The sequence below is a fragment of the Camelus bactrianus genome, chromosome 30 (assembly GCF_048773025.1).
Source record: "Camelus bactrianus isolate YW-2024 breed Bactrian camel chromosome 30, ASM4877302v1, whole genome shotgun sequence".
Lineage (NCBI taxonomy): Eukaryota > Metazoa > Chordata > Mammalia > Artiodactyla > Camelidae > Camelus > Camelus bactrianus.
The window spans coordinates 8,064,759-8,078,238 of record NC_133568.1 but is presented as its reverse complement, the minus strand read 5'-3'; the positions used below and the strand labels follow the sequence as shown (position 1 = coordinate 8,078,238).

Here is a 13,480-nt window from a genome sequence, read left to right as displayed (position 1 = left end):
GACTAGTGGTCTGCTGATCTGGAACTGGAAATAAGGTGTTCAGTATAAGTCTCCATCTTTGGGAAACAAAATTTAAAAGCATGGTAACTTGTTTTCAATAGAAAAACTTTATAAAAGAATTTACACATTTCCTTGTTTCTTAAACCAAGAAGACTGAACAGAATCTAATCTTTACAAACATGTCACGTGTTGCCTTTGGATCATTATGCTGTACGTCATGATGTATCCTGGGCTGTGATAGCATTCAGAATGTATATTTTAGATAAGCTTCCAGGAGGAGGCTGCTCTGGCACACGGGAAACATGAGAGCTTGAACTCGGCTGAAGTATGTTGAGCTACTCTGGGAACCGCCGTGTGAAAATGAAACCTTCAGTTCATTGTATCCTCTGTCCTCTTGGTCTCTTCTTTGGAGAGGGCATGGATTTTAGAGAAAGATGGAGCTGGGATGAACACAAATTCTAACTCCTACACTGACTTACAGGCTGAGTGAGCAACGTTAGGTAATTAACCTTCCTTAGCCTCAGTTTCCTTTGACGGCACCAGCCACCTGGCACCTAGTACCCTGTGTCTCCCACACGCAGTGAGCTGCCAGACCATACGTGAACTTACATGGTCTGATTGATTGGTTTACTTTTAATTAAGGACAACGACTCTCAAATGGGCATTTAAGAGTGCTTGAAAACCCTGCCACACATCCCTAGCAAATGAACTCTCCAGCTCGCTCAGACAACTATCTCACATTTTCTCTTTTGTCCTCAAATCTTCACTCTCTGCTTCCCTGTAGTTTCAGCTAACCACCTTCCTTTACTTCATTAAGAAAATAGAAATGATGAGATGAGAAATGCTTCGTCTGTTTAACCATGAGATTCATATTCTGCTTTATTCTTTGCCTTTTTCATGGAATGGAAGTGTCCGCAATTCTTCAGGCCAATTCTTTTCTTTGAACTTTGGAATCCAGTCCATCTCAAACACTTCATTCCTGCAGTTCTGTCCTTTCTCCTGCAGCTTCAGTCTCTCCTTTTCCTCTGGCTCATTCTCACAAATATGCAATGTGCTCTAGTACCTTCTACCTTAAAAATCCTTCCCCATTAACCTGATTTCTGCTCCAACTTTGCTCCATTGCTCTGCCCCCTTTCATGGCCAAACTCCTCAAAACGAGTCTGTCTTTGCTATCCCCCATCTTCCTACCCCTATTCTTTCCCAAACCCACCCCCATCAGGCGTATGTTCTCCTAATGCCACAGAAACAGCTCTTGTCCAGTTCGCCAATGACCTCCACCTTGCAAAGTGCACGGTCACTCTCTGCTCCTTTCATCCGACAGCTGGATCCTCAGACTAGATTGAAACCCTTTCTGTCAGGGCTACTCCGACTCTGCACTTAGTTTAGCTCTTCTTTCTCAAGCCCCCTTCCATGGTCCTTCCCCTCTTCTGCCAAGTATTTGAATGTTGGAACATCACACGGCTCTGTCTTGGGCCTTCTCCTTCTGGGTGATAGCCTTTCGTTCTACTGATGAAATATCTTCTGTATGCTTCCATCTTCCAAATTTTGACCATATCCCAAAGTTCCAGATTTGCACATCCACCTGCCTTCTCAACATCTCTAGTTGGAAACCTAAAGTTTAATACGTCCCAGCAGAACTGTTGACTTGCATCCATTCTCCCACCACCAACCAGTATCTCTTTCAGTCTCCATCAACCCAGGTGCTGAGGCAAATGAGAGGAGTGTCCTGAATCTTCTTTCCTTTCCTCTGCTCCTACTGCACTGCCTCCCAGGAAGTCCTGCTGCCTTTCCCTTCCTTAACACAGACCCCAAGCCCAAACACTTCTCATCACCTTCATGGACATCACCCTAGTCCAAGCCAGTCCCGTCCCTCTGTGGGTTTTGCATCAGACTCCTAACTAGGCTTCCAGCATCCATTCCTGCTCCAGCTAAAATCTATTCTCCACACTGCAAGCAGAGTGATTTGTTGAAATTTAAAACCCTTTAACTGCTTCCCATCACAGTTGTAATAAACAGGAAAAGGCTTCCTGGATCTACAAGGTGTGGGGACTTGACCTTCATCCACTTCTGTCCTCACCTCCTGCCCTGTCTCCTTCATTCACTGGGCTTCAGCCCCACTGGTCTTGTTTCTCAAACACATCCTACTCCTCCAGTGGGGTCTTTGCACGTGCTGTTGCTTCTGCCTGCAACAGACCTCACCCAGATCTAGGCGTGGCAGGTACCCTCTCACCCTTTAGGTGACAGTTTGAATGTCCCCTCTGCAAAATGGCTTTTCCTGACCACCCACATCTGGAATCACTCTCTGTCTCATCTGCCCCGTTTTGCTTTCCTCAAAGCACTTCTCACATCTTTTTTATTTTTTTTTGCAGTCTATTTCAAATGCTGTTTGTTTATTTATTTTTGTTGAAGCATATAGTTGGTTACAATGTGTCAGTTTCCGGTGTACAGCATAATGTTTCAGTCACACATATACACACACAGATTCATTTTTCATCTTCTTTTCATTAAAGGTTACTATCAGATATTGAATGTAGTTCCCTGTGTTATACAGAAGAAACTTGTTTTTCTAATCTAGTTCACATATAGTAGTTAAATATTTGCAAATCTTGAACTCCCAATTTATCCCTTCCCACTCCCTTTCCTCTGCCCCCTGTAACTGTACGTTTGTTTGCGATGTGTGTGTAGCATCTTGAAATGATCTTATTAAAGAACAAGTTGTGATTGTCTCTCTTTGCCAAGAAGAATGTAAGCTCCAAGAGGTTGGAGACCTTCTCTTGCTCCCAACTTTCCTCGGCATCTGGAAGTCTCTGCCTGGAGCAGGCGCTAAGCAAATGTTTGTTTGCTGGATAATTCTGGCTCTGCTAGTACGTACCCTGTAGATTGGATTTCCAGGACCGCATGAGTGGATTAGTGGAGCCCCACAGTGTAGTGCACAGAGCTCCTCCAGTGTAGGGCACAGTGGGCTTTTTTGCCTTTTAAATTGGGAGGTGAGGGTGAGGGTGGGCACTACAGACCCACCGCCCCGCTGTGTGCCTTGGCCGAGGGGCTGTGCTGGGGGGCTTCTCCACATCGTTATAAACCCAATGTACGCACATGAAGGCAAATTCTCCTCCTCCTCCTCGGGCCTGGCACGTGGGGGCAGTAAGGAAATCCCCACAGAAATGCCTGCCATCACTTTTTGTCCTGGGAGATTAAGGGAGAGCCCCTAAGGAGAAACATACATTGCCCAGAATGCTTAATGTGGTAATTTATTTGCAAGCACTACTAAAATGTAATGGAACAGCACTTAAATGAAATTGAACTAACCGGTTTTAGTAACTCCAGACTTTGAAACCAAAGGGAGAAGTTAGGAATCAGTGGGGGTGGAGATTGTAGACCTCGGGGGCTGGGGGCCAAGGGGACACCTCGTGATGGGGGCACGAGAGCAGACCCTTGGGCGCTGCAGATCTGGGGCAGGAGCCAGCGAACCGAGGGTCCTGTGTGTAAAAGGCCGATTTGTTGCTAATACCCTTCATCTTGACTTCTTGACGATGGTGTGAAAATGAGGTGATGGCGCAGCAAGACGCTTCTGGTTCAAAGATCCTATGTTTTAAATACAGACATTTTGTTCCAAGAAAGCCCTCTGATTCTATCACAAGTGAGTTTCAGCTCTGGGGTCCTGGTTAGTCCACAAGAGAGGTGAGCCCCACATCACCTGGAGTTGAGTGCGGACTCTGGGTTCAGCACCTGGGGCGAGTATGTAACCTCTGTGTGCCTCAGTCTTCTCCTCTGTAAATTGGGGGCTGCCTTGCTTAGCACTGTGTCTGGCTTGTAGGAAATACTCAGTAAATGTCAGCCATGATCATTAAGCCTACCCTTCAGAGGAGATTATCCACAGAGATTAAAAAAAAAATCAAACATGTGGTCTTTGCTCTTTAAAGGGTCCCCATTTTTCCAAATTCAGAATGACTCCCTTGTGTTGCAGCTGAACGCATGGACTCCCAGGGTGTCTTGCGAGACAAGCCAGCCGGACTGCGAGGACGCCGGGCGCCATGACAGCGCACGTCCCCTCCAGTCAGACACAGCACCTTGGGGTCCGGAAGGTCTGGGAGCAGAAAGGAGGAGGTGCCTCACCAGGACATGGCCGTGAGGGTCACAGGAAGCAGAAGCCACCAGTAATAGTCAGACTTGGCGGAGAACACGGCGGTCAGCATCCCCACCAGCATCCCGTTGTACCCGTGGAGGCCCGCGGCGACCGCAGCCCTGGGGGTGGAAACAGAGAATTTGGTGGTGCCTCCTGGCCCCGTTCCTCCTGGTACTCAGTGAATGCTGGGGGGTCACACAGCTGCCGGAACCTTTCTAGATCCCGCACACACACACACACACACACATGCACACACACACACACACGCATACGCTTCGATTACCCTTGCTGATCCAGAATTAAATGATGCACTTTGCCTGTGTCTAAGCTCTCCTTTGCTTCTCAAGGGGGTGGTCTAGATTGTTAGACACATCGGGAAATCTGATAGAAACCTGAGGTGTGGCACCGGGAAGGTGTGTGTGTGTGTGTGTGTGTGTGTGTGAAAGAGACAGGGCTGGAGGAGGAAGGGAGGGAGGAAAGGAGGGGGAGGGTGTGCTCTGACTTTACTAAGTGACACTGTGACTGCCTGAGTTGGGGCACTGCTCCTCGCTGACGCCTGCCCCGGAGTGGACGCGCGGAGTCTGCCGCGATGCCCACGCCTCTCCCCACGGCCCAGCAGGAGGGCTCAGAGGCTCCGTAGAGTCCCAGCTGGAGTCTGTTGCCTCCTTCCGCTTCATCAGGGCTGCCTGTGTGCACCTGAACTTCTCTCCCTGCTCTGCACGAACACTGTCCGTGACCTTGCCCATTGCTCTGCTGAGGGAGGGGAGAGAGGGACGGGGTGAGGGACGGCACTGGGAAAACCACACTGCGAGACCCCCGCGAGGGAATGAGCTTTGCGTGCTGTGGTCTGTCCCGCCCTCCACTGGAAGTTGCATGAGGCCCAACTTGTCTGGCATCAGTGTTAGCAACAGTCAACAGTGTCCGGTGCACGCAAAGGTCTAGGTGAGCGGTTGCTGACCAGGTGTGTGTGCGTGTTACATCCCACCAGGCACTGACTGTTCTTGCAGGCAGAGGCCTCTGGAAGTGTGGTGCCCTGTGACGGAGGAAGGGAGCTCCAGGGAGAGGAGGCTCCCGCCCGGCAGAGGCTACAGCTTAGGTCTGAACAGGGCGGCCTTCAGCTCTGCAGTGACCAGGCGATCAGCTCAGCTCGATGAGAGAGCAGGGGAGATGGTGGGATAGGCTCTCTAGACAGTTTCCAACAAGAAAAGCTGAACCCGGGGCACGTGAGTGGGGACATTTGTATGGGACACAGGACAGCTGGGTCTTTGGCTGCTCTAAGGCTGGGAAGATACGGGGCAGCTGGAAGCAGGCAGGGGGCTGAGGAGGAACGGGGGCGGCAGGGAAGACCATTGGTGTTCAGAACCTCCTCGGGACTAGAAAAATTACCTGAGAGATCTGTGTTTTGGGAAATCATTATTTTAAAATGTGTTTGCATTTTTTATATTTTCCCATTTATGCACCATGTTGGAATTAAGTACTTGTTGGTTTTAATACCAGCTGCTTTAGGCAAACTGAGCAAAGACCGTTGACTCATATTGGGGGAGGACCTCAGCCCCAGTGGTTGGGTGTGTAGGAAATGCAGGTATCAAATGAGGGGACCCAGGGGAGATAAAATTAGGGGGACATCTCAGGGCTGCCTCCACAGCTGCCCTTCCCCGTGGAGAGTCCCCTCCCAGAACTCTTCTTTACCAAAACTTTGATGGCTTCGGGTTTGACTGTCAAAGGAAATCCGTTACTTTACACCCCTGCCCTGATCATCAAAAATATACAGCTAGGTTCAACCTCAATGCCCCAAAGACCTTTGTTAGGATCATGTTCCATCGGGACATTGAGCATCAGTGTTGCTGAACTTGAAGCTGTGGTTGTAAATTGCAGTCTCGGGCTAGTGGGGGTGGGGTAGTAGAGTTAAGGGTGGGGAGTGGGGGTGAGGGGAAGCAGGAGCGGTGGGGAGGGGGAGGGGGAGTGGGGGAGGGGATTTCGGAGGTTATGACCAGGACATGCAGCTGCGTCAGTGGTTCGTTGGGGACAGTAGCGAAGCTGGGGCTCCTCGGGAGGCTGTGTGTGTAAGGATGCTGTGTAGGGCGCCTAGAGCTTTGAGCCTGTGATGTAGAACATGGTACTGACCTGTCGGCAATGAAGCTGGAATCTTTTCTAGGCATTGTGCTAGACTCTGGACCACTGGAGAGGGACTCCTTGCTCTGAATGTGCTTAGAACGTAGCCAGGGAGAAAAGACTCAGAAGGCAGTAATATTAAATCCAATATAGTATTGGGGTAGGGTCTGTGGTTTTTTAAGTGAGAAAGGAGGGTTCAGAGAGCACTGGGGGTAATCAGGGGTGGCTCCCTGGAGGAGGAAGGATTTGAAGGAGGGGTAGGATTAGACAGGCAGAAGCAAAAGTGCTCAATTGGGAAGAGTGTGATGCTGACTGGCAGGCAGGGTGAAGCCCATCAGAGAAGGCTTTGGAAGCCGAGCTGAGGGATTGGGTTTTTACCTAATGCACCCCTGTTTCAGATTGCTACTCAGGATATTTGGAAAGATTAAGCAGGCATAGTGTGCGTCTCCCTTGTAAAACAGAAGTCCATGTAGCAACTCTTTGAACGACTTGGCAAGTTTACCAGTGAATTATGGTCAGGAGGAAAGTCACAGAATCAGACCATCAGAGCAGGAAGGGGCCTGGGCTTCTCGAAGGTAACCTGTAGGTGGGCTGGACAGAGCTCACCTCAGGGGGGTTTTGGCCAACAGTGATGAAGCAGTGACAAGACGAGAAGTGCTCCTGCAGAGAGGCCCAGTTCTCTGCCAGCTGCCTATAAGTCTGTGGATAAGTGGCACCAAGGAACCGCAAAACCACTGGTTGAATCAGAGCCAAAATCCTGGCTGGAGCCATTTATCCTCTTACCCACCAGACCTACACCGCAAAGAACCCACTCTCTCATCCATCTGACCTGGAGTGCCCTCCCGACTAGAAATGGAGTGGTCCCCCAAGGCCACCTCAGAGGGACAAGTTCACTTCTCACGGGACATAAGTCAACCCACGCCTGCACCTTGGTGGGTCTGGAATGTCATGTGGGGCTGGAGGAATTGTGGCGTTGGTTACAACACAGCCACTCGGATTGCTCCCCTGGCTCTGGGGCCACCAGGAGACCTCTGGCTCTGCTCTCTACCCTGTCCATGTGCAGGGAGGGCACTGACCCTCAGCCTAGAAGATGGAGGCTACCTGTCCCAGTCCAAGCCCGGCCACCCACTGGCTCTGGCACCCAGCAAAATGTGGACCCTCTTACTTTCACTGAATGCCTTGTGAAGTGGCAGGAAGAGTCACAAGGCATGACAGGGCTTTTCAACCTTTTGGACAGTATCCCATGGTAAGGAAGTGATGTATTTTATAGTGTGACCTAGTTTCTCTGTTTGTGTGTCTCTCTCTCACACACACACCCCAACATAATTGAAACAAAAATTTAACAAAATAATATTTACCTTCGTTACATATGGATCACTCTGATCTGTTTTATTCTATTCTTTTAATTTTTAAAAATGCTGTTGACAATTAATTCATGATCTAAAAATGGGCTGGTGACTCCAGAATTGGAAAATGCTCAGGATATGGGCTTCCCCAAACTTCTCTGATCATCAGAAGCACCCAGGAGAATCTTGTTAAAAGCACCCCCATGCCCAGGTCCACTGAATCAGACTCTCTCTGGGAGGGAGGGGGAGTGGGGGGATGGAGAAACGACATTTCTTAGCAATCATTCCAGGTGATGGCGGCCATTAGGGAATCCTGGGCGCTACTGGAACTGCACATGGCGAAGTCTGAGGAAATGGTCCAGGTCTGTAAGGAGCTGCCCATTGTTGTCACTGGGCTTTGTGGGCACTGGGGCAGAGATGGCCCTCCCCGAGGCCTGCCCCCTGCATCCCGTGCTCCTGTGTGTTCCCCTCCCCCAGGCCACCTCCTGCACTGCCCTCTCCTCCTCTCCCCTCCCCTTCTCCTGCATCCGTGTTACTAGCTCAAAGGCTGCCCTCCCTAACCTGCCCTCCCAGCGCTGGCTGAAATCTGCCTTCTGTGAGCTCTCCAGCCTACGTTACCTTGGGCGATTCTGAGACATTTCTTGCCTGTTAGTCTGATGTCCCTCAGCTAGACTGTAGGCTTCCTGAAGGAAGACCAGCTTGACTGTTCCTCAGCACCTGCCTTCAGGGGAGTGTTTGCAGAACACTCTACAGCCGAATGGACCCTGGCGCTGTTTGCTGTGAGCACAGGAGCAGTTTAATTCAGTAAAGAACCCCAGTGACATGCCCACAGTTGATACTCAGGAGACTGTGGTTGGCTGATACTGGGATAAGGTTGGCTGATCACCCAAGTCAACATTTCTCCACCTTGTCTACCCCAAGACCCCCAGACACCCAGAGAGAGGAACCCACCTGTCCTGGCTCAAGATGAGGGCACTTACAGTTGACATCACTGTCCCCAGGCCCCCGGAGATCGCCCACCAGGGATTCTGGATCAGGAGCCCTATGAAGATGATGAGCCCGCTGAGAGGGTTGTTGGCGAACATCACCTGAGCGCTGCCCCGCAGAACCCAGTCTGTGAACTGCAGGGCCAGGGGCTTATCTGAAACAGACAGGCAGAGTCATCAGCAGGGGCCAGCCTGTGCTTCCCTGCTGGACCACTGGTTGGCGTGGCAACCAAGGAAGACTGGGATGCGCCAGCCAGGACGGTTCCCCTCATTCAGCCTGGCGCCCAGCCCAAGTCTCTGAGTAGCCTGGCAATCGGTCCACGGTGGGTGTTAGTTTTGCCATGTAGACTGAGGCACCACGCTGAGACCAATTTAACACTGTTCCAGCCATCGGCTGGGCTGGCGAGGAAGCCCCAGGAACATTCCAAGGGAAATGCACTGGTCCAAGGGCAGGGGTGGGGAGGGGTGGAGAGTGTTTTTGTGTAGTGCTGCATGACTCAGTGGAGGGCTGGTATCTGAGCAGCAACAGAAAGTAGTCTGAAGGAAAAAAAGCCGGGAAAGAAACGATTTTAGCCCAGCTGTGAAATCAGCATTGGGTTACATACTGACATACGTTCTGTCTTACTCATTCTCTGGCTCGGTTTCCAGGACAGCCTCTAAAGGTGGGGGCCCGGTGCGGGCAGGGAGGGTAGGGGTATTTGTTGCAACCTTTGGTTTTGGAAAACCAACAGAAGAATGATGTTAAAAGGAGAGAACTTGGAACCCTGGGCAGGGTGGTGCCAATATTTTCTTGGCGCGTAAAAAAATGGCTGTGGAATGAGGGAAGGAATGGCCATTTGGCTTGTTTGAAAAGTGGCTCGTATGATGGCTAATGTGGTTGTCCTATATCTGCTCCACATAGGAGTAAAGAATTTGTAAAGAAGTAAAATCAGTGAAGTGCATTTAATCCCCAAACCACGGGAATTCAGTCAGTAGGAATACATTATGCCCACCCGGAGCCAACTCAGGGCTGGAGTCCCTCAAATGTGGGGGCCTTTCCCATGAGTGAGTGAGGGAGCAGCTTCTGTGGTCCAAGCCGGAGGGAGGGCTGTCTCCCTCCCTGGCCTGGCCTGGCTGCCTCTTCCCTGGGCATCTGCCTACCTTTCAGCCAGTTCTGGAACTCCTTCATCTCGCCTGTGAGGTAGCCCACAGCCTGAAAGATGTTGATGCCCCGCCGGCCTGCGGAGCTCCGAGGGGCTGCCTCACTCTCTCTCCTTCTTCCCTTTTCATTGGGTTTCTCAATCTTCACGATGTGGCTTTCTTCGTTGGATGACCGGAGATCCTTTCAGGAGAAGCCATGACAAAATATCATATCGTTTCGCTTCTTGAGAGCAGGGGCATTTGGGGGTGGGGAAGACGGTCAAATTTTTTGATAAAGAAGGATCTTAAGATAAAGGTCCACAGTCTAACGCTGTCGAGGGCGCCCCCACGCCCTGCTCCTCCCAGGACTACCGCACATTCTTCATAGCAGGGATCTGAGCCTTTTGTGCCACGGATCCCTTTGGCACTTCGGCAAGACTGTGGACTTCTTTCCAGAATGTTTGTAAATGAACACAATAAATAGGATTGCCATGAAAACCAATTATATTGAAAAGCAGTGATCACAATATTAAAAAAAAACTGATATCAATACAGGGGCAGCAGATCCAATACAAATTATAATTTCGAAGTAGTGATGAGTGAATCTGTGGGAGCTGCCACCCCAACTCAGGACTTTGTAGGGCCATTCCAGCTCCAGAAGTCACCAAAGGGGCATCTGAGGGCTTTACTCTGACTGTGTCACAGCCCAACTTCTTCTGCCCCATCCTGCTGCTTTTACGTCTGTACAAGTATTGACCCCAAGGACATACCCTTTACAATTTTAAGCCAGTTTCTTACATGCAAATCTCCATCTCAGAGCCAGCTTTCCAGGGGAACCCAATCTGTTACAATGACAAAAATCTCAGGTTCTACTAATATAGCTGTTGCTTATTGCCTATATTTATAATTAAACGCTAACGTTCATTGGAGGTTAGTGAAAATAAAGATCAATTATTTTCTTCATCCTTCACCCTCCTCAGTTCTACCTATGGACCCCTTGGTCATGACTCCTCGCTCTGAAACTGTGCCCTCCCGTACAGTAGTCAGTGGGACATGTGGCTCTTGGCACTTAAAATGTGGCTGATCTGAATTGAGATGTGCTCTAAGTAGATCTGAAGACTTAGTGTTTAAAAAAAGAATGTGTAAAATATCTCCATGATACTTTATATTGATTAAATACTAAAATAATATCACGTATATTCATATATATATTAAGTTAAGCAAAATGTATTATTAAAATTAATTTCACCTGCTTCTTTTTACTTTTTAAAATGTGGTTAATAGAAATTTAAACTTACATGTGTGGCTTATATTCTACTTCTGTTGTACACCGATGGGCTATGGATTTCTCTAACCTCATCACTGCATCAAAACTTGAATGTCTTGAGGATGTCAGTAGAAATGGTGAATGGAGGACCTCCTTAAATTCTCTCCTCCATAAAAGCAATGAGAACACTGGAAAAAAATGTGCCTGAGGTGGTGAATAACAGTTGAGGAAAATAAGAGGCTAATCAAAAAGCTTAAAAGGAAAACTGGAAGACTGAGTTTCAGAAGGGGCTTTGAAAGGCTTGTGCACAGTCTTGTGAATCTAGAATACTTCATGCAGGTGTCAGGTTGGCACAAATGCAGGACAGTGTGCATGCTCAAAAAATAACCAAGAATCTCCTGAGTTCTCACCTCTGGCTGAATTTGAATCTCTGTTCAAGCAGTAATTTAAGGCTAGGTAGAGTTGAAAATTGCCTGAGTGAGTGTTGAAGATGCTCCAACACACACACAGATCTCCTTGACCAATGCTGAGAGTCCTATTGATTCCAGGCATCTAAAGAAATATCTGGTCAACCATTAGCTAACCACTAAGCTAGCTAAGCAGAGATTTTAGCAGCTACAAATTACAAAAGAATACAGACTTCCCAGAATTATTTCAGGAAAACCATTAAACAAAAATAAGCCAGCAACAACAAATCCTGGGGGAGAGGAAAGAATCTTATTTCCAGAGTTGCCACATTATTTATGACACCCAGTTTTTAACAAAGAATTATGAGACATCAAAGAAACAGAAAGGATGAAACAAGGGAAATAAAGAAGTCAAAAGAAACTGTCCCTGAGGAAGCCCAGACATTGGACTTACTAGACAAAGATTTAAAATCACCTTAAGTATAATCAAGGAACAGAAGAAAACCATGTATAAAGAACTAAAGGAAAGTGTGGGAAGTATGAGAACAATCTCATCAAACAGAATATCAAGAGGAAATTGTAACAAAGAAACAACTAGAAATTCTGAGGTTGAGAAGTAGAATAATGGAAACAAAAAATTTGCTAGATGGGCTCAGCAGCAGATTGGAGCAGTCAGAAGAAAGAATTGGGAAACTTGAAGGCAAGTCAGCTGAGATTATTCAGCCTGAGGAACAGAAAGAAATCAGAAAGGTGAAAAATGAACATAGCCTCAGAGACCTGTGGGACACCATCAAGTACACCACCATATGCATAATGGGAGTTCCAGAAGGGGAGGAGAGAGAAAGGCTGAAAACTTCCCAAATTTGATGAAAACCAGTAATAGACACATCCAAGAAGTTCAACAGTCTTCCAGTAGGAGAAACCCAAAAACATCTACACCCAAATATTTAATAAAATATTCAAAGTCAAAGAGTAATTTTGTAGACTCTTGAAAGCAGCAAGAGAAGATCAAGTCATTATATACAAAAATCCTCAAAAGAATTAACACCTTATTTCAGAAACCATGGAGGCCAGAAGGCAGTGGAATGACATATTGACAGTGCTGGAAGAAAGATTGTCAATCAAGAATTCTATATTCAGCAAAGCTATTCTTCTAAAATGAAGGAGAAATTAAGACATTCACAGATAAATAAAAACTGAAAAAATTCATTGCTAACAGACCTGCCCTGTAAGCCTTTTAATATTTTAATATTTCTTGTAAGAAACATTAAAATGAATCATTAAGGCTGATATAAAAGGACACTAGAAAGGACACTAGTATCTCAAGTCCATATGAAGAAATAAAGACTGCTGATAAAGGTAATTACATAGGTAAAAATAACAGACAGTATAAATGTATTTTTGGTAATTCTCTTTTTCTCCTTCTGATGTAAAAAAGAACTTTTCATAAAACAATTGTAAGTCTCTGTTGATGGGCATACAATGTATAAAGATGTGATTTGTATCACAAAAACAGCACAGAGGAGGTATATAAGAGCCAGGCTTTTGGATACTATTGTAATTAAGTTGGTTTTAATCCAAACTAGATCATTATAAGTTAAGATCTTAGTTGTAATGTCCAGGGCAACTACTCAGAAAATAAATAAAGACATATAGAAAACAATGACAGAAGAATTAAAATGATACAGTAGGAAATATCTATGTAAGACAAAAGATGGCAGTAACAAAATAATAGAAAAACAGAAAAGATACGACATATAGAAAACAAATGGCAAAATGTTAGGCATAAATCCTACCTTATCAGTAACTACATTAAATGTAAATGGATTACACACTTCAGTTAAAGACAGAAATTAAAAAAATGGATTTTTAAAAATTATACAACTATATCTTGTCTACAAGAGACACACTTTATATTCAAATGTATAGATTGTAAAGATGGAAAGACATATTACGCAGTTACCAAAACCAAAAAAAGCTGAAATGACTATACTAATATCAGCATAATAGACCTTTTGCTGAGACAAAAATTGTTACTAGCAAGTAAGGAAGACAATTATAATGATAAACAGATCAATCTACCAAGAAGATAATAAGAATTATAAACACATGTCTAACAA

The 13,480-nt window shown here is 46.8% G+C and overlaps 1 protein-coding gene across 6 annotated transcripts in view; it reads right to left on the bottom strand.

Annotated features, from left to right (window-relative positions):
* Positions 1 to 13,480, bottom strand: part of SLC14A2 (solute carrier family 14 member 2) — a 429,661-nt gene that overhangs the window by 35,994 nt on the left and 380,187 nt on the right. For all 6 annotated transcript variants that reach the window (XM_045521425.2, XM_045521422.2, XM_045521421.2 and 3 more), the window contains 3 exons: positions 9,708 to 9,888; positions 8,533 to 8,722; positions 4,114 to 4,242 (listed from right to left, as the gene is read on the bottom strand). In XM_045521425.2, coding sequence (XP_045377381.1) covers positions 4,114 to 4,242; positions 8,533 to 8,722; positions 9,708 to 9,888 — 500 coding nt within the window. The remainder of the gene's footprint in view (positions 1 to 4,113; positions 4,243 to 8,532; positions 8,723 to 9,707; positions 9,889 to 13,480) is intronic.